This window comes from Megalops cyprinoides, chromosome 13 (assembly GCF_013368585.1).
Source record: "Megalops cyprinoides isolate fMegCyp1 chromosome 13, fMegCyp1.pri, whole genome shotgun sequence".
NCBI lineage: Eukaryota > Metazoa > Chordata > Actinopteri > Elopiformes > Megalopidae > Megalops > Megalops cyprinoides.
Genome location: NC_050595.1, coordinates 5,704,125 through 5,722,111, shown reverse-complemented (window position 1 = coordinate 5,722,111; position 17,987 = coordinate 5,704,125). Strand labels below are relative to the sequence as shown.

The following is a 17,987-nucleotide window of genomic DNA, read 5'->3' as shown; positions in this document are numbered from 1 at the left end:
TCCTGTCCTGGCAAGCTGCTACAAAAGCCAATACTGCAGTAACCATCAAACCGTCAAAAGCGGAAATCCAGAACGTTCTTCGTACTTTCTCTTTCACAATGTCTCACACGCCTCTAATCTACTTACTGGGAAATCCCTCACAGCTGTCTTCCTGTCATCTTTTGGCTTCCCCTCATCATTCCTCTTGGTCCAGATTCAACCCCCTTGAAGATCAGAGTATACTTCAAGCACACTTTAAAACAAACGAACGAAAAAGTTTACTATAAATAGATGAACTTGTGGAATTCTTATAGTAAACTTCACACACTACATGTTGGTTATGGGAATTGGGTTTAGGGGGAGTGGGAGTTTGGGGGGGGGGGGGGGTGTTGAGGGAAACCTCTCGGGCGTTAGGAGTTGTCGTCGGCGGAGTCTTTGGTGCCGTAGAGATCAGCCAGCTTCTTGAAGCGCGGGCCCCAGCTTTGGAGGTAATCATAGTCCAGGTCCGAGTCCGTGGTGACCGACTCCAGGGAGCTGAGCGAGCCGGCAACGGAGCCCCGCCCCTCGTAGCCGTAGATCTGGATGGAGTCGTAGGGGGGCGCCGTGGGGTCGTTGTCAGCGTCCGAGACGCGCGTCTTGATGAAGTCGTCCACATCCACACTGTTGGCAGCCGGGCGCAAGCCAGGCCGGAGGGGGTACTGCAGCTCGGGCTTGATGTCCTTGCGCGGCAGGAAGCCGTTGGCGCCGTCAGGGTTCTGCAGTGTGGCGATGTCGAAGGCCTCCGTGTCCTCCTCGCCGCCGCCCTCGTCGTCATAGGTGATGATGTTCTCCCGGATGTCCTCCTCCTCAAAGACGATGAGCGGCTCCTTCTTCTGCCGGCGCAGAGCGACGAACAGCACCACGATCGCTGTTGGGAAGCAGAGGGGGGCAAACCGTCAGCCCTCCTCCACACTCGAGAGAACACAGTGACACCAACCACAAAACAGGCAGTGCTATCACTGGCTGCTAGCGACTCACTGATTTGAGCTACGTAATCACAGTTTTGCTGCGGAAAGTAAAAGTCTCGTTGCTCATACGAATTAGTGACTCACAGCACATGTCGGGCCGGCTCCACCAACGTGGGGTTCATAACGCCTCACTCTCTTGTCACCTCTCCACAACATCCCTGCCAACCTTCCAGCGCTTTGGCAACAGTCACCACACTGAATTTTAAAATTCTAAACAATGCCACAAGTAATTGCCAACTAACTTACTATTCCCTGTTGCTACTGAAACAGTACTGTTAAGGGAAGAGGCATGAGGCAGTTGCTAAAGAGCTAACAGCATGAGCAGAAGGTTGTGAGTTTGAATCCCAGGGTGCGCGTCGCTGCTATGGCCTTGAGCGCGGCTCTGAAGCTGTTCACCCTCAGTAAATATCCTGCTATGTGCAAGGGACTTGCATCAGATACCAGCCACGCTGTCACCCCTAGAGAGGAGTGTCTGGGAAGTGCATAAACAACGCAATAATGAAGTAAATACTCTGTTAAACATCTGTCATCTGAATTCTTAATCCTCCTCCTCCTCCCCATGAGGTTAACCTCAGAGGATGTTGCGTATCTAAGACGATGAAAATTAAATACGGAATAAGAATTCTCTCTTATGAACCATCTAACACTGAACAACCCCAGTCCCAGAGGCCTTGTGTTTTGGTCTGCCCATCAACAGCTGGATCCCCAATGATCTGATATGATTATGTCCACTACTACTGCTGCTACTACTACTACTACTACTAATAATAATAATAATATACCCGTTCATAGTTGTAATGGTATTGGTTTCCTTTATTAATTTCCAGATTTATCTCATTACTTGTTCTACACTTATTCTCAGTGTTATAATTGTTCGTGGTACTTTAGTGACAGGTGCTAGTGGTGTATCTGCATTTGTGCAGTTTCGAACTCTCTGGCGTGAGCTGAGGAGTTCCCCCTGGACCGTGGCCCCCGACCCGGGCGGGGCGCTTACCCAGCAGGATGACGATGCAGGCGAGGATGGCGATGAGGGCCCCCGTGCTGAGCCCGGCGGGCAGGATGAAGGGCTCCACGTTGCAGGAGAGGATGGTGTCCTTGCTGTCGCAGCTGCAGATGCGGATGGTCAGCGTGTTGGTGCTGCTCATGGGGGGGCTCCCGCTGTCGTTGATCTCGATGGGCAGGAGGTAGATGTCCTGGGTCACCCGGCTGAAGCCCTTCCGGATCACGTAGATGCTGGCCGTGCTGTCTGCGGAGAGGGAGCGGAGAGAAACGCGCGGGGGAGGGAAAGGGAGGAAAGATGGAGGGCAGGGGGAGATGGGGAGAGGCACAAAGAGGGAGTGAGAGTCTGGTTATTAACAGCCTTATTGAACAGGGGGAAAATAAAAAGAGGACGAATTGAATTCTTTCAAAGTTTACAACAAGTTCAATAATAAAAAAAAGTAGAGAGGAGGCAGACTACAAAACAGAGGCCCGCTTCTATCCTGAGAGTTTCAGTTATCCAATAAGAGCAAAAGGCACGCAAGTAAACATGGAGGAAGGGGGGCACAGCGAGGTGAAAATCTCACAATATTAAATTCATGTTTAATACTGTGGGCATTTATCAGGCTTTGGAAATGTAATCAAAGTTCTAGCAGGGTAGCTGCGTAGCTTTTATTTGATGCCGGGAGAAGAGGGAAGGATGCCAGCTGTGCTCTCCTGAGTTAGTGCAAGGTCGCCCTTGGAGCGTAAACGGAGGGAGTTCATTTAGACGCCTGTTGGTTTAGTCATTTCTCCTGCATCTGCAGTCACTGTCTCTGCTTTCCTCTCCGCACATCAGGCAGGTTTCTAGAGGATGCACCTCTGAAGCTCCGGCGGTCTGTGGTCTATCAGCGTCGTGTAAATGTGTGTGTGTACGTGTGTGTGTGTGTGTGTGTGTGTGTGTGTGTAAGTATGTATGTATGGTGTGGCTGTGTGTATGTGTATGTGTATGCATGTGGGGGGGCTGTGTATGTGTGTGTATGTGTGTGTGCTTGTGGGGGGGACTGTGTGCGTGTGTGTGTGTGTGTGTGTGTGTGTGTGTGTGTGTGTGTGTGTGCATGCTGGGGGCAGCAGAGGATCCTGTCTTGATTAACTGTCTATCATCTGCCATAACCCCATTTCTTCCCATCAATCTTCTGAACCGCCTACTTTCAACATGGTTATCTTTACCACAGCTGGTTATCTCTTATCGGTTGATTTGGCCTGTAAGGAATCATACCTAGAAAGCTCAGAGGTACGTGGGTTTGATATTTCCTATCAGAGACATGGGGTTGTTTTAGAACAAGCTGAAATCTGCATTTATTTGAGGAAATGGGCCTAATCTCTCTAATTTACATTTCTCGATTTTAAAACCACCTCTGCAATATTCTCCTTTCCCCTTCCCTTCCAATGAGACCAAAGGCACAGAGATATCTCTCAGAGCAGGCACCTGGATAACTCAAAATAGCTCGATTTGACTTCCTCTAGGGCCAGAAATATCCTCTTAAGATGAAATGAACACAGTTCCCTCATTCGGCACACATACAGACACAGCGCTGGTCTTCGATGCCACTTCAACATTCATTTTTCCAGAGATTTTTTGACGGAAGCTTTCTCACAAGCCATACAAAATTACCAAACTAACAACCACTGTGCATAACTCCCCACACCAGCTGTTAAATGTCTCACTTTCAGTGTATCTCATAACAGCAGGCAAGTATTAATTCCACCGATGAATTCACAACCTAGCAACGTGGGGAGAACTTTATACTTCTCTTCACTTTGTTCCCAGAAGTGAAGTCTGCTGATGCCACCCAAAACACAATACAGGGTGCCAAGGTCCATCTCGTATGTTACAAAATAAAGTACACTTTCTGGCTTGCTATAAATAGATACCAACTATATTTGAAATTGTGCTTGGTTTGAGTTCATGGTTAACTGTTGTAAAACATTGTACACAAACAAATGAACCAATGTGGTGAGAGGGAGTTCTCTGGGGGAGGTGACAAGCCTAATTACTGGAACTTGGAACCCAACCCTGGACTCCTACTCCATAGTGCGGTGACATTAAGCATAGCTTAAGAGTTCCAGGCTCTGTATGCTAGAACATTTAGCCGTGATTATCTACATTTTTTCTGGGAAGTAAATAGCAAGAGTCATCGGACCAGCATTGCGTCTGATGTGGATTTGCGTTATTTTTAAGAGGGTCAAGCTGAAGAGGACCAGCCGGCACGTGGATCCGATGTGTCATAAGCATGCAACCCAGCACCCCGACGTGTGGGTTGGGCGGAGTAGCCCTGCAGAGCATTTAGGTGAGAAGCAACAGGTGGGGCCTCACAGAAGCACCAGATGGGACGCCTATCACAGCCCTCCCCTATGCAGGGAGAGCGATGCCAGGACAACAATTTAAATCCAAGCAAGAGTGAGCCAGCTGACTCAATGCATCTCTCCTGCTCTCATACATCACCACTACATAACTTGGCAAATATAGGCTACTACTGAGCAGGGTGGATTAGTGGAAGTACAGATTAGTAAAGAAACAAATTTGTTTCCAGAAGGGTTTTGGTTTGAATCTTGAGGGGAGGCATTGTAGCAACCTTGAGCCATGTACTTAACTTGAATTGCTAAAGGAACTGTCCAGCAGTTTAACTGGGTAAAATGACCTGTTGTCATAAAGGGGTCTGCAAATAATAGACAGCAAAGAGCTGTCTACTCGAGGTCTACTGGATTCAATCAGCCATTGAACATTTATGATTGACAGCACAATCCAAAGTTATAGGATATTACAGACAAAACACTGTGAGAAAAGACATGATTAAGAGACGGTATGCCAAAGAAACCCTGAACAACCAGTTCAAACAGGCTAGCATTGTTAAATGACTACTTTGAGGGCCTCTCAACCCCTGGAGATAAAAGGTCAGTTGTGCCTTTGGCTTGCCTCGGACCTCACCTCTGTTATCTTTGAGGGAGAAGTTCTGGTTGTTGGCGACCTCAGGGGGAAGGCTGAACCGGAAGTGCTGCCGGTGGGCCATCTCGTCTTTGTCCACCGCGCTAACGGTCTCAATGAGCTGTAACACAGAGAACAACAGCATTACAGACACGCACATGCAGACACACACACATACACGCATGCATGCATGCACACACACACACATACACACACAGACATGCAAGAAAGGTCCCACATTCAACAGAAGAACAAACACAATTTCCATGTGAGGGAGAGCCTTCACCACCTCTTCCTTAGCCTAAATGTCAGTTGTTAATTGATGTCAATCAGTTTGTGTGTTTGTGTGGGGCACAAGCCTATTGGATAACGAGCCACACCTTACTGATTGAGGCCTGATTAAATACAGGTGTGACTGCAGAGCAGGAGAGAGGCTCATTTTGTCCCTGCTACTGGCTTGCACAGGCTTTGACTCTTTTATGAGAGAAGTATTGGCCAGCTTCTCTACACACCATCACTAATAGAAGAGAGCCATTTTTTCCAAAATTCTACAACCTTAAACAATGAGATTCTTTTCTTTCATTCTTTTCCTTTCTCCAAATCCTGTAGAAATACAGCATTTTTTCCATCTACTGTTGTGGCATTGATGGCCATTATCTGTTGACATTCATTCATGTAACCCTGAGCTCTGTTCATCTTTTTTAATTGGTGTAGTCTGGCTATGATATGCATTACAAACACTTCTGTGCACGCTAGCCATAAACATGCAGAAAGAAACTTCAGATTGTTTCATCAGAATTTAGCTGAAAAAAGCTGTTTTTACATGACATTACGTGACATTATTTTTTAAAATTACATTACAGTGTTTCGTTTAAAGAAAGAAAAACACCCTTATCCATTTGACACATGGTCCATTTGCTCATCTGGCACTTTTACTGAAGTAATTGAGGTCTACTTCCTCAAATTGGAACCTGCAGCCCTCTTGTAATAAGACAAGCTTCCTATCCCTTACACCGCACTAAAGCCAGCTCAGGAAGAGGCTCACCTTGCCAGACGGAACATTTTCGCACACAAGGACTTCATTCTGGGTGGCAAATTCCGGGGCGTTATCGTTCACATCTTTAACCTTGATGTTGACGCGAACTTTAGCATCTTGATGGTGTCCGCCTGCGCAGCACAACAATAATTCAACCCAAGTTATTTAATGCAAGTTCAGATTCAATCCAGGGACAGTATGCATTGTGCTTACCTCTGAATAAATAAGGCAAAGCTTATCTTTTTTTTCCTTTTTTGTTATTTACTTTTTTTTAATAAATTCAGCAAACATTCTAATTCAAATGTTCAAATTCAAATCTGAATTCAAACCTTCGCACAGTATCTGGGGCTTAGTACTCAGGTAGCTAAAGCTATGCCCTCAATCAGGCATTAAAACTAAATAAAAAAGTACTGCCAACATGTAACAAGCATGGCAAGCATTAAAATGATCAGGGTCATAAACTGCATTAAAATTCCATTACCACACAAGACATCTATGGATTTATTAATACTACAGACGACCTGTTTGATTCATGAGGCTCAGGACATGAATGTTAAGACTGTCACTCTCTTCCAGACAGGTAAAATGGAAAGGTGTTTTGTTCATGACATGCATTGAATGTAACGTCCCATGAGGACTTGCAAGTCCCTCAAGATCAAAATTTCTGTTAAATGCATGGGGTAAATAAAGGAATACATAAATGAAAATGTCTCATAGTCTAAGTTGGAAATATCAGTGGAGTGGTGACTGGTGAAAATCAGGTCACAGAAGCCGCGGCAGGGACTTACTGATTTCTGTGGCACTGACAGAGATGTTGTGCCAGCCCTGGGTCTCCCGATCCAGGGGTCTGGTTGTTCTGATTATGCCATCCTCAGGACCGATGCTGAAGAACTGCTCCAAGTCTGTGTACCGAGGAATCATGTACCTAGGACAAAAAAGACACCTGTTAAAGGGAACTCTAAAGAGAACTCTCCAGAACATCATCAGTATTTCCCCCCAACAATTGTCATTCTAAACATTTATCTACATGGAGCTTGAAATGTGCTCAGTAATCATTTTAAGAAGAATCCCTGGGAAAGGGTTTGTTCAGAATCAATGGCCTAACAGTCTGAAATCTCTCAGTGCATCCAACTGGCAATAATGCTGGATGCCTTCACGCGTTTGTCTTTAACAAACATGTGTTTTAACGTTTCCACACCCATTATATTACAGCCATGATGACAAAGACGATGCTCTAAGCAGGTGAGACAGCACTAGGATTGTGCATAGTAAAAGAGACACACAGCTGACAAAACTGTATTGACTGCATTGACCTGAAGCATTTTATCATTGCTTAGAAATACAAGAGGCAGACATACAGCTATCACAATGTTTTGACATGTAAAGTCTAGTATTAGCATGAGTAATAATACCGTTGTAGTTAGACTTCAGAAACCTATTGAGTGTTTTGAGCTGTACAGGCAGCAGTAGCGTGGCTCATATCATTGGTGTATGAGGTTGGACTTCAGCTCTTTAAACTCTGGGCAGAGAGCGGATGGCCTTGCACCTGATGGGGCTGTTGGCGACGTCGGTGTCTTTGGCGTGCACACGTCCCACCACCGTCCCGTCGGGGGCGTTCTCCTCCACCTCAAAGTCGTAGCTGGCAGCGGTGAAGTTCGGAGGCTCGTCCGCGTCCTCCACCATGACCTTGACGGTGGCCGTGTCCTTGTAGGGTCCCCAGGCGAGGAAGCGGGGGTCCACGTGGACGTTGGACGCCTCCACCGTCAGGGTGTAGGCCCTCTTGGTCTCGAAATCCACAGGCTGCCATGACAGGAACACCAGTGTTAGCCCCGCCCCCATCGCTCTCTGCGAGGTTCACGTGATTCATTCATTCCCTTCAAAATTAAACAGGTCTGCTTGACAAACGGCAATCTCAGGCTTTGTATCCTATCTCCATTATGTTACATGTATTTATTTTACCACTGAATTGTGCGTTGAGCTAATCGGTTTACAGTGCAGATTTCTGTTTTGTGTCTTTTCTGTTTCCACAGCAGCAGGCTTATGGATTTTTTGGCTGTCAAAATGCTAAGAGCTGCTAGGTGATGAAACGCCAAAAGCAGAGACACTGTGCTGCTTAAAAGTCTAACGATATCACAAGAAGACAGGGAGTGATGTCAAGGTGTCTGGCATAAATGTTTTTTGTTCATTTTCAGTGACCACTGGTGCACTTCAAGCAGAAAGTAAGCACATCACCAATGACTGGTAATTCTGTTAGTGTCTTCCTCTCAAAACCTAAATGAGTCTGCTTTAAATAGCAGGATAGAACATTAGTGAATCAACTGTTTCTTGCATCTAGATACTAAATGCTCTCAGTTTAAGACATGATTATGTGTGAGTATTGCTTGTAAGACATCCAATCTATAGCAGATAAAGCAAAGGAATATGCATTTACTATGGTACTACAGCATAATGATATTGCCTTGTATGTACTTTGAATTTTACGTATACCTTTAGTACAGTTTATGGTTGAAGAGGTAGAGGGCGCTATTGCTGAAGAATCACACAGAGACACTCAATGGCTGCAGTCAGTATGACCAACACAAACAAATCCTTTTTCTGCATGGTCTTTTTAGGACTTGCGTAACTGTAATTACGTTAGCCATAAACACGTACACAAGCCTTGTTTTCCTTCACCTTTCACAAAAACAAATCCCGAAGAAACAAAAATCTACCCACAATACCGGTTGTCAAAACGACTTTACAGCGCCCATTTTTTTCCCCAAAACTCATTTATATGCAAAGAGGGAAAAACGCGTGCTTTTTGGCCAAAACAGTTGCGTTCAAGTATATACAATAGCCATTTTGTGTGAAAAAAACCGCGTCCCACGTAGGGCTGCACCGTGATTACCAATTTAAGGCTCTGTCTCTCCCATCACGCCTCTCACTTGCAAATTACAAAGCTAGAATTATGGTTTTAAGGGGGGAAGAACAAAACATGCAGACATTGTCTCCGATGATTGGTTAGAAGTTTGTTTTTATTTTTTTTTTCCTACCTCCCCCTCTGTTCTTTTTTTTCCCTTTTTTCTTTCACGATTTCTGTAATGAAGCTGCCAACAGTGGGAAAAAAAAGAAAAAAACAAAACAAAAAAAAAACACCAGAAAGACCTGGTTCTTTCTCCAGACAGGTCTGCCGCTCTGCACGTCTTCCGACGGCACGGGTCCTCTCTCCGATCCTTTCTTTTGGCACCTAATAACTCACTGGCTGGAACTAATCAGCGACAGATAATATCCACAATAATGCCGGGGCCGCCTCTTAGCATTCAGGCGGCGCTGCCTGCCCGCAGTTGAAACGGAATACTTGATTAAAACCGCGGCAATTCTGTCAGTGATTTCAACTTTAATTTTCAACAGGCTTTGAAGAGCAAAAGGTGATGATTTCCCCAGAGGTGTATCAGGCAGCCATTATGATATTGAGCGCAGCAGCTTGGCATCAAAGCGATTGTTGCCAGTGTTCTCTGCATTGTCTGCGTGTGCCCCCCCATTTCCCAAAACACACACACACACACACACGCACACACACACAAACACCTCTCAGCGGAGCAGAGCCCTGACGTTTAAGAAAGCTTTTACGCTCTAGACAATCAGCCCCACCCAACACACACACACACACACACACATATACACACAGACGCACACACACACACACACACACACACACACACACACACACACACACACACACACACATACACACAGACACACACACACTCACACACACACACACACATATACACACAGACGCACACACACACACAAACACACACACGCACACACACACAAACACCTCTCAGCGGAGCAGAGCCCTGACGTTTAAGAAAGCTTTTACGCTCTAGACAATCAGCCCCACCCAACACACACACACACACACACACACACACACACACACACACACACACACACACACACACACACACACACCACCTCTCACAGTCAGTTTCGGCTCATTTCTCCCTCACAACTCAAGCCTTCCCCTCTCGTTTCTGACACACACTGCCATTATCATCCCTTTGCCTTACTTTAACGGAAATCACAGGCGATGCCTTGGTCCATGAGGACCCCAGTGACCATGAGGAGAACGGCTCACACACCCATCGTTAACATTCTGCCAGAGCGTGTCCTAGAGCAACAGAGGGAGCCTCCAGGAAACGGCATGTACAGTTAAGTTGAGAGCATCGTCTTTAAGCGTGCTGTATTGATCCCGGCTCAGACTAACTAAGCCGCGATGTCAAAATCAAGCAACCTGCTCAAGACCCAGAGCTCGGAGGAGAATTCAAATTTTTTGAACAAAGGACTGCAAAGGTGGATCGGTGACAGGAAGAAGACAGGGATGTGATTGACGTCCCGGACCCCCTCAGTGTGGGGGAGGGGGGTGGGGCCAGGGAGAGAGGGCAGGACTTTGGAACGTGGAAATAAAGGTAATGTGCTGTGCACGACGGCTGCGCATTAGTCTCTGAGAAATAGCTGGCTGACTGATTCCTGTCCATGACGGACAGCTCAAGGGCCTGGTCGTGACTTTGCACACCCATGGGGGGGTGCTCCGCAGCACCAGGCTGACCTGCCCCCCCCCCAGGCGTGAGGAGCCTGAGTAATCCTGCTGCAGATCGGACCACCGAGATGAAGTCTCGCTCCAGGAGAGAGAGCCGGCCATGAAAGTCAATGCCCATCCCAGATGTAATAGGAAACCAAGGTGGTTATAATGGTGAAAAATCACCCCCTGCTCCTGTCTGTGTATGCACACACACACACACACACACACACACACACACACACACACACACAGACACACACAGATACTCAGTCGCGCGCACACACAGATATTCTCTCACACACGCGCGCACACACATACACACACACACACACACACACACACACACAGATATTCTCTCACACTCGCACACATGTGCACACACTCACACAAACTAACAGACATTCAGTCACCCTCACAAACACATACACACACACACACACACACACACACACACAATATATTCTGCTTTTCATTTAAACACAGCACTACTGTAACTCCCAGCCGCCTGCTCACCTTTTTCAGTTTAATGATTCCCTCGCGGGTCTCTGAGTCAGTGTCGATCTCAAACACGCCCTTCCCGTCACCCTCGATCAACCGGTACGTCACCAGGCCATTCTCGCCCAGGTCAGGGTCCTTGGCCTTCAGCCGGCCCACCTCCTCGCCCGGAACCTTGTCTTCCGACACTGACATGGCGTACACACCTTGGGAGGAAAGGAGAGAGGTGGTCAGAGTTCACGCCACAAACCGATCCTGCCAGCCTAATGAGCAGTCAGTTTCCCTTTCTGGAAGTTTTTCTTATATGTATTTTGCAAAGTTAGGGCCAGACACAATCTCAGTGCACTCTGTCCTTGACAAGGCTCCGCCGTAGTAAAACAACATTCTCTGGGAAAGTTGGTTAAGCAGAGGAGCACCCGTGAACTCAGCAACCGTATCAAGGGTCAGACATTTGCTGGAGACCCTGACCAATCAGAAGTGCACTGTGACTCTCTGTCTCACCTGCTCAGCCTGTGAAAGTACTCAGAACCAAAGGCTTCAGTCACATTTAAAAATAACTGTGACATGGGAAGGGAGTGTTTCCAAAAGGTCAGACAATGTGCAAAGGCTGCTACTTCAATCAGACTCCACAGAACCACAGAATTTTTTAACATGGCAGCTTCAGGTAGTGCATGCATGCCAATGATCAAGTCAAAGACCCGGTTTCATTCTTTCAACCAGCTGAGTATAAATTTGTGGCCCTATGTCAATGTTGTAAAAAATCAAAATTGTATTTTTGGCATTGTTATACTTTTACTCATATTTATACTGCATTCATAAAGTAAGAGATGGAAATGTAAAGATTCGGACATATTTCAACTAGCCTATTAAAAATGGAATTAAATGTAGTGCTGCCTCATGCCATAAAACCCTTTTAACAAGTATTGTTTTAAAAAATGGCTGGAGACTTTTATATTAAATGCAGCATATTTATATTCCACTTTATGTTTTCAGAAGCAGAGTAATAGCCCAGAAGGAGGAGACTCTGTCTTTAATATTCTGGTGCTAGGGTGAATGGAAGTTTTGCAGACAGCTGTTTGATAGCTAATTCACATAACTTTCATACCTGACATGAAAGCAGGTCTCATTACGAACCGATGTCTTTATTTACACCACGGATAACCACTAGAGAAGGTGGAGATGTCAGGCCTGGCTGAGACGATGCAGAAAACTGGACGTTAGGTTGACTTTGTGAACTGCCATAAACCCCTGCTACAAAGCCGTTCTTCCAAGGACCTTGTTCTCCTGCAGCTTTAACCTCCCTAAGCTGAAGTATCACTTGGGTGGCAAAGTGTCTCTGATGATCATGAAGTAATCAACACAGCTGGGAAGTACTGGTGGGACCAATCTGGAAGCAACGCAATGAGGGGCGATTAATCTTGAAGTGCATAACTTCACAGAAATCTATGGACTTTATGTCAACAAACAGTGTATATACATACTTTTATATATATGAAGTGCATGTACAGCTGCCTGTCAACGTCTGGCTGAGACTTTTAGATCCGCACCTACAGTATCATGGTATCATGGAGCCCTGCTCCATAGCTGTTTCCAGCTGCCTAATTCCTTCACTGATATAAGAGACAGAGAATTTTGGGGAAGGAAAGACAGGCGGTCCCACTGGCTCCCCACAAAATACCTTCCACCCCAAAGCAGGCCTGCTCTGCTCAAGCTCCACTTTTTCTGTTTCTGCTGAAATAGCGGAAAACAGAGGACCCTCTCTGGAGCCCAGCCCTGAGCTCCACGTTCAGACCAAAGAAGGAAGGGGAGAAACTGACAGGGTGATTTTACAACAGAGCAGGGATACAGTCTGTATGCTTAGTGAGCAGTTTGAGCACACTGCCAGCACACATACACACACGCACGTACACCCACACGCAGACACACACACAGACACACACGCACCCACACTCACACACACACGCACATACACATACACATGCACACCTACACATATGCACACTCTCACTCCGTGCATTCCTATCTTCTGTGCAAGCACACACACACATACACACGCACACACACACACGCTGCTTTATCACATGTAGGCACACACATACAGGGGCATACAGACACACACACAGACACTAGACACACAAAATAAATATTTCAATTTTTTTTTTTTTCCCACTGAAGAGCCCTGCTGTCATCTCAACACTGATGACTCAGCTTTCAACCTTTTCATTGAATAATTCAGCATTAAAAAAGATCTTTCTCTTAAAAAAAAAAAAAAAAAAAGACAGTATTATTCAACGCCTCAGAAGGGGATCCGACTGCACTTCAACACCCTCAACACTAATATTTCATTTGAGGCTTGACTTAAGAGAGCGCTCGACAGCCGAACGCAGCCTCCCTCCCTGGGAAGTCTGTGCGTCTTTCTGGGGAGGAAGGTGCCGGGAGGCAGACCTCAGCAGGGGGCGGTCAGGAGCCAGCCGTGACTGTTATGGGCCCTAACGAGGGCGGGGGGCAGGGGGTCGCGCCGCCGTACTCACTCTGAGGGAACTTGGGGGGGTTGTCGTTGACGTCTGTCAGGGTGATTTTCACCTCCGTCGTCCCTGACAGTCCCCCCATGTGGCCCCCCATGTCCTTGGCCTGGATGACCACGTCGTACTCCTGCCGCGCCTCCCGGTCCATGTTGGGCAGGGCTGTTCGGATGATCCCTGGGGGAGAGCAAGCGGTAAATCAGTGGGTGGGGGAATCCCGGCGTGACCTTAAATCAGTGAGCCACGAGGGTGAGGCAGAGCCGGGGAACGGTACAGTCACCCTTGTGTCAGACACTAATTCTCACCAGGAAAAACTTGCACTCCTTGAGGTAACCGAGCAAATAATAATAAAAAAACACAGAAGCGGAGTGCTCCAAAGTGTGGTAAGCCTCCGTGTTTTCCTCTTCGGGCGGCTGATTAGAGCCGCGGTCTCGCCGAAGCCGCTGTCGACCCCGAGCTGTTCTTCATGTGAGGATAACCGCCCGCCCCCGGTCGCGCGGGGGAGAATATTACGGAGATAGTTGCTTTGCAGGGATATTTAGCCCAGCTTTGCGCTTGAAACGCAGATGGGCCCCGAAACGAATTACCATCGAGAGGCCTGGATTCGGTCCATTGCCATAGCCTGTTCTGCTTTATTAGCTGTCTTTTTTTTCTTCCTCCTCCTCCTCCGAGGCCCCTCTCTGCCTCACTTTGGACACAGTTATGGAGGGTTGGCGCTTGCGAGGTTTTTGTGTCAGACCGGGATATTGCTCGCCTAATCTGGCAGCAAGTTAAATCGGTTTGGCAGGGGACAGGTACACCCAGGCTTTCTATGAAAAGAAGGGATGCACGACAGACATGCCCTCGTAATGCCCTGCTTGGCATGGCTCTGTGAGGAGGGATTAAACAGCGTTTGATACAATAGTCAAAAAATGACATATACTATAAAACAGAAATTTAATATCCATCCATACACAGTACCCTTTTCAAATGGTGTGTCTTGATTTTTTGACATCACCATATTAATTCATTTGCAACACCACTACACTGTCATGCAGAAAATATTTAAATATTTTGCTGTCAAAGTGGTCATAAGCATTATTATTATTAGTAGTAGTAGTAGTAGTAATAGTATTACAAAAATCACCCGATGCCACTGATTATTTTGCATATTATTCATTCAGAGAGGTGGGTATTTTACTAAGGTTGTCAATGGGAACCATTCAGGCATTGCACCTGGGACCCAGACCCACTTCTCAGCTCCTCAGCTCCACACTGCTCATCCCCATCACTAATTACCAGCAGGTCAAAGGTTCGAGGGTGTGACGTACCTGTCTGCGGCTCCACCGAGAAGTAGGGCTGCCCCTGCAGGATGCTGTACACCAGCCTGGCGCTGTTCCCATAGGTGGGGTCGTCCGCGTCGGTCGCCGTCACCTGCATGACCGACGTGCCTGCAAGAGACCACAGCAGGGGCAGGTGTGACACAGGACAGAGGAGAGGGGGGGGTTGGGGGGGCGGGGGTGCCAGAGCCGAGCAGCGATCCTCTGCTGGCTTTATGAGTGTCGTATGGGGAGAGCGGGCCCTCCTGTCAACACTGGGCCTTGATTATGAGCAAATCCACTGCATGAAGGACTGGATTATCACATGCGAGGCAGAGCCGGCATGTGGTCTGAGCCAGAGCCTCTCTGCTCTTCCATGTCGCGCCCTTGCAATTCAGCGTCCCCCCGCCCAGCGAAGGCAGCAAAACAAGCTAAAATTACGGGCCGGAAAAGGAGACGCTGTCATTAGCTAAACTGAATGCCACAAGGTTAATATTCCCTCACGATGTCTGCAGAATTCCCACCCCACACCCCCCCCCCACCCCCAGTGCACTGTTTATTAGCTGTCTGTTGACGAAAAGGAGGCCGGAATTACAAGGAGCAGAAGTAATTCGCTGAGTCTGAACGCTTCAAATCAATTTTGCCGGCCGCGTTTTCCGCGGCGGGGCGGCGGCGGATCTAAACGCACGAAACGGGTCCGTCCCGGAATCCTGTCCCCGGCCCCCGCCAGCATCATTTACGCTGTCAGCCGGCGGAATGGCGCGGTAACAGATCGTTACCCTGTGACAGAACCGCATTAAGGATGATGTATCGCCGGGCGGGCCGGACGCGCGCGCGTCTACCCCGCTCAAGACACACACTTCATTTCCATGTCGCCGACAGAGAGAGGATGCATCCAGGCTGGGTGGGAGGGGTGGGGGGGGCGTGCAGGGGGGGATCTCGGAAACCCAGGCGCTTCCTGTTTGCTTTTCCTTGGGATGGATCGAAGCGAGACGCAGAGTGGAAAGAGCGACCAGGCGGAGGAAAGAGGTGACGCATCGGGCGTACTCACCGACATTGGACATCTCAGGCACCCTGGCGTAGTACGGCCCGTGGAGGAACTCGGGCGGGTTGTCGTTGATGTCCTGCACCTTGACGATGAACTCAGAGGGTGGCTCCAGCGGCTTGTTGGTGTCCCGGGCCACCGCCTGGGCTGTCAGCGTGTACTGGGCCTGCTCCTCCCGGTCCAGCGTCTTTGTGGCGTGGATGTTCCCGGTTTTGTCGTCGATGACGAAAATTGTGCCCGCGCCCTCCCCCGAAAGAATGTATTTGATGTTTCCATCCCCAGAGTCCACATCCGAGTGAAGCTGGGGAAATATGGCATGGTCAGTATGGGACAGACAGACAGGCAGACACCAAGGTACACTCAGAGGCACAAGAGAATTAAATCACCGGAAAAAGTAATTGGCTACAAGGAGAAAACGGTGCACACATCTGACTCATCTGAAAGGAAGTGTCCCTAATTCCAACAGCATTAACGGAGTGAAAGTGGGTTTACGTGCATTTTACAGTTTGATACATTTATATTTATTTATTTGGCAGACGCTTTTATCAAAAGCGACTTACAACCGAGGCAGAGTACAACACAAGCAAAAACCCATTTAAGAACTCAACAATATTAGAAGCACTGCATGACCAAGTTTCAACAGTTGGCCAGACGAGGTACAAGCTAGCTGGTAGAGATATGAGTGCATTAAACTATTAGATTAGATTGTTTTTTTTTTTGGTAATACACACCCACACACACACACACACACGTATATATAGAAGCAGCCTCCTTTGTACAAAGACAAGGGAATCTATAATAAGACAAGAGTATCTGCTGGATGTAAAAAATGTAAATGTACATCTTGTACCTTGCTCTAGATACGGCATCTGCTAACCAACATAATGTAAATGTAAATGTGTGTATATTTACATATGCAAGTATATACAGCATGCCCTACACTAGGAGAACAACAAAAGCAGTCAATTTATCAATGAAGTCAGGAGAATTTTCACAAAGTCAGCACAGGTTGCTCACTCTTCTGGCTGCACTTATTATTCTTTATTGCTTGATGCCCAGAAATGCCAGCAAACCTTGAAGATGCAAAAAAAAAAAACAGAAGGACCTTTTGGCCTAAGATATTTTCATCTAGTAAGTGAAGGGTACCCGCTCACTCCTGGAGGACTTGCATCGCGCCATATTCATAATTGTTATTTCTCTGGATTCATAAATCACCCCCTTCCCAGATGCCTGTGTCTCTGGGGGACATACCATTATTAAAAAGGAAATCCAATTTATAACCTTTAATCAACTTGGGTGCTGATTGCCTTTGTAGAAAGAATGGAGGATACTACAAGGACTCTGGCCTCTCGTAATGAGATTCCGTGTGACTTTATTAGTTGGCTGACATGCAGAAGTAAAAAAGTGAAACTGCAGCTCACCCGCCCCACCAGCACAGGGTCCGGTCCTGTGTACTCCTCGATGACAAAGAACTGGTTCCAAACCCAGCCTCTCTTGGATCGGTGCAGGACCTGCCCCTCCTTGCCCCGCTCCCTGTGTCTGTGCAGTGAGAGCCGCCTCCGGTGGGCGTGGTCCTGGGGCAAGTGGGCGTGGCTGCACAGCACCACGCCTACACAGACGAGAAGCACCTGCACTCCCAGTCCTTCCCACATCCTGCTGCCGCTAGCCCCTCCCCGGGCCCCTCCGCGCACGTCTTTCGGTGTATCCCCTTCGACTCGGTCCTCTGGCGCGGTCCCTCGCTCGGTCCAGCAGGGGGGGCCTTCCTGGCGCTCGATGGGAAGCCGACCCTTGACCTTTCACCCCCTGATTCCACCACGCGCTCTCTGGGTCATGGCAGCCCGGCCACCTCTCTCGCCTGCTTGTTCGACTCCCAGCTGGACTTCTGAAATGCACAGAACAGGACAGGAACCGTCACATGCATGCCGCGGATGTCATTTCTATCCAATGTCACCGTCATTTTTAATTGACTTCATGAAATCTAAACACAAATCCATCCCGGTCTCGTGAATGCTGCGCTAATTAAGGAATAGGGGTTACAAGCTCCGCTTATTGTTATTTAATCAGTCACCACAACGGAGATGTCCTGGAATGTGAA

At 47.7% G+C, this 17,987-nt stretch overlaps 1 protein-coding gene across 1 annotated transcript in view; it reads right to left on the bottom strand.

Annotated features, from left to right (window-relative positions):
- Positions 1–357: 357 nt before the first annotated feature.
- Positions 358–17,987, bottom strand: part of cdh11 (cadherin 11, type 2, OB-cadherin (osteoblast)) — a 54,801-nt gene continuing 37,171 nt past the window's right edge. Inside the window, exons 2-12 of the mRNA XM_036543477.1 lie at positions 17,314–17,774; positions 15,899–16,193; positions 14,860–14,979; positions 13,559–13,726; positions 11,046–11,233; positions 7,512–7,765; positions 6,754–6,890; positions 5,975–6,096; positions 4,933–5,050; positions 1,981–2,232; positions 358–886 (exon numbers count right to left, since the gene is read on the bottom strand). Coding sequence (XP_036399370.1) covers positions 390–886; positions 1,981–2,232; positions 4,933–5,050; positions 5,975–6,096; positions 6,754–6,890; positions 7,512–7,765; positions 11,046–11,233; positions 13,559–13,726; positions 14,860–14,979; positions 15,899–16,193; positions 17,314–17,544 — 2,382 coding nt within the window. The 5' untranslated portion in view covers positions 17,545–17,774 and the 3' untranslated portion in view covers positions 358–389. The remainder of the gene's footprint in view (positions 887–1,980; positions 2,233–4,932; positions 5,051–5,974; positions 6,097–6,753; positions 6,891–7,511; positions 7,766–11,045; positions 11,234–13,558; positions 13,727–14,859; positions 14,980–15,898; positions 16,194–17,313; positions 17,775–17,987) is intronic.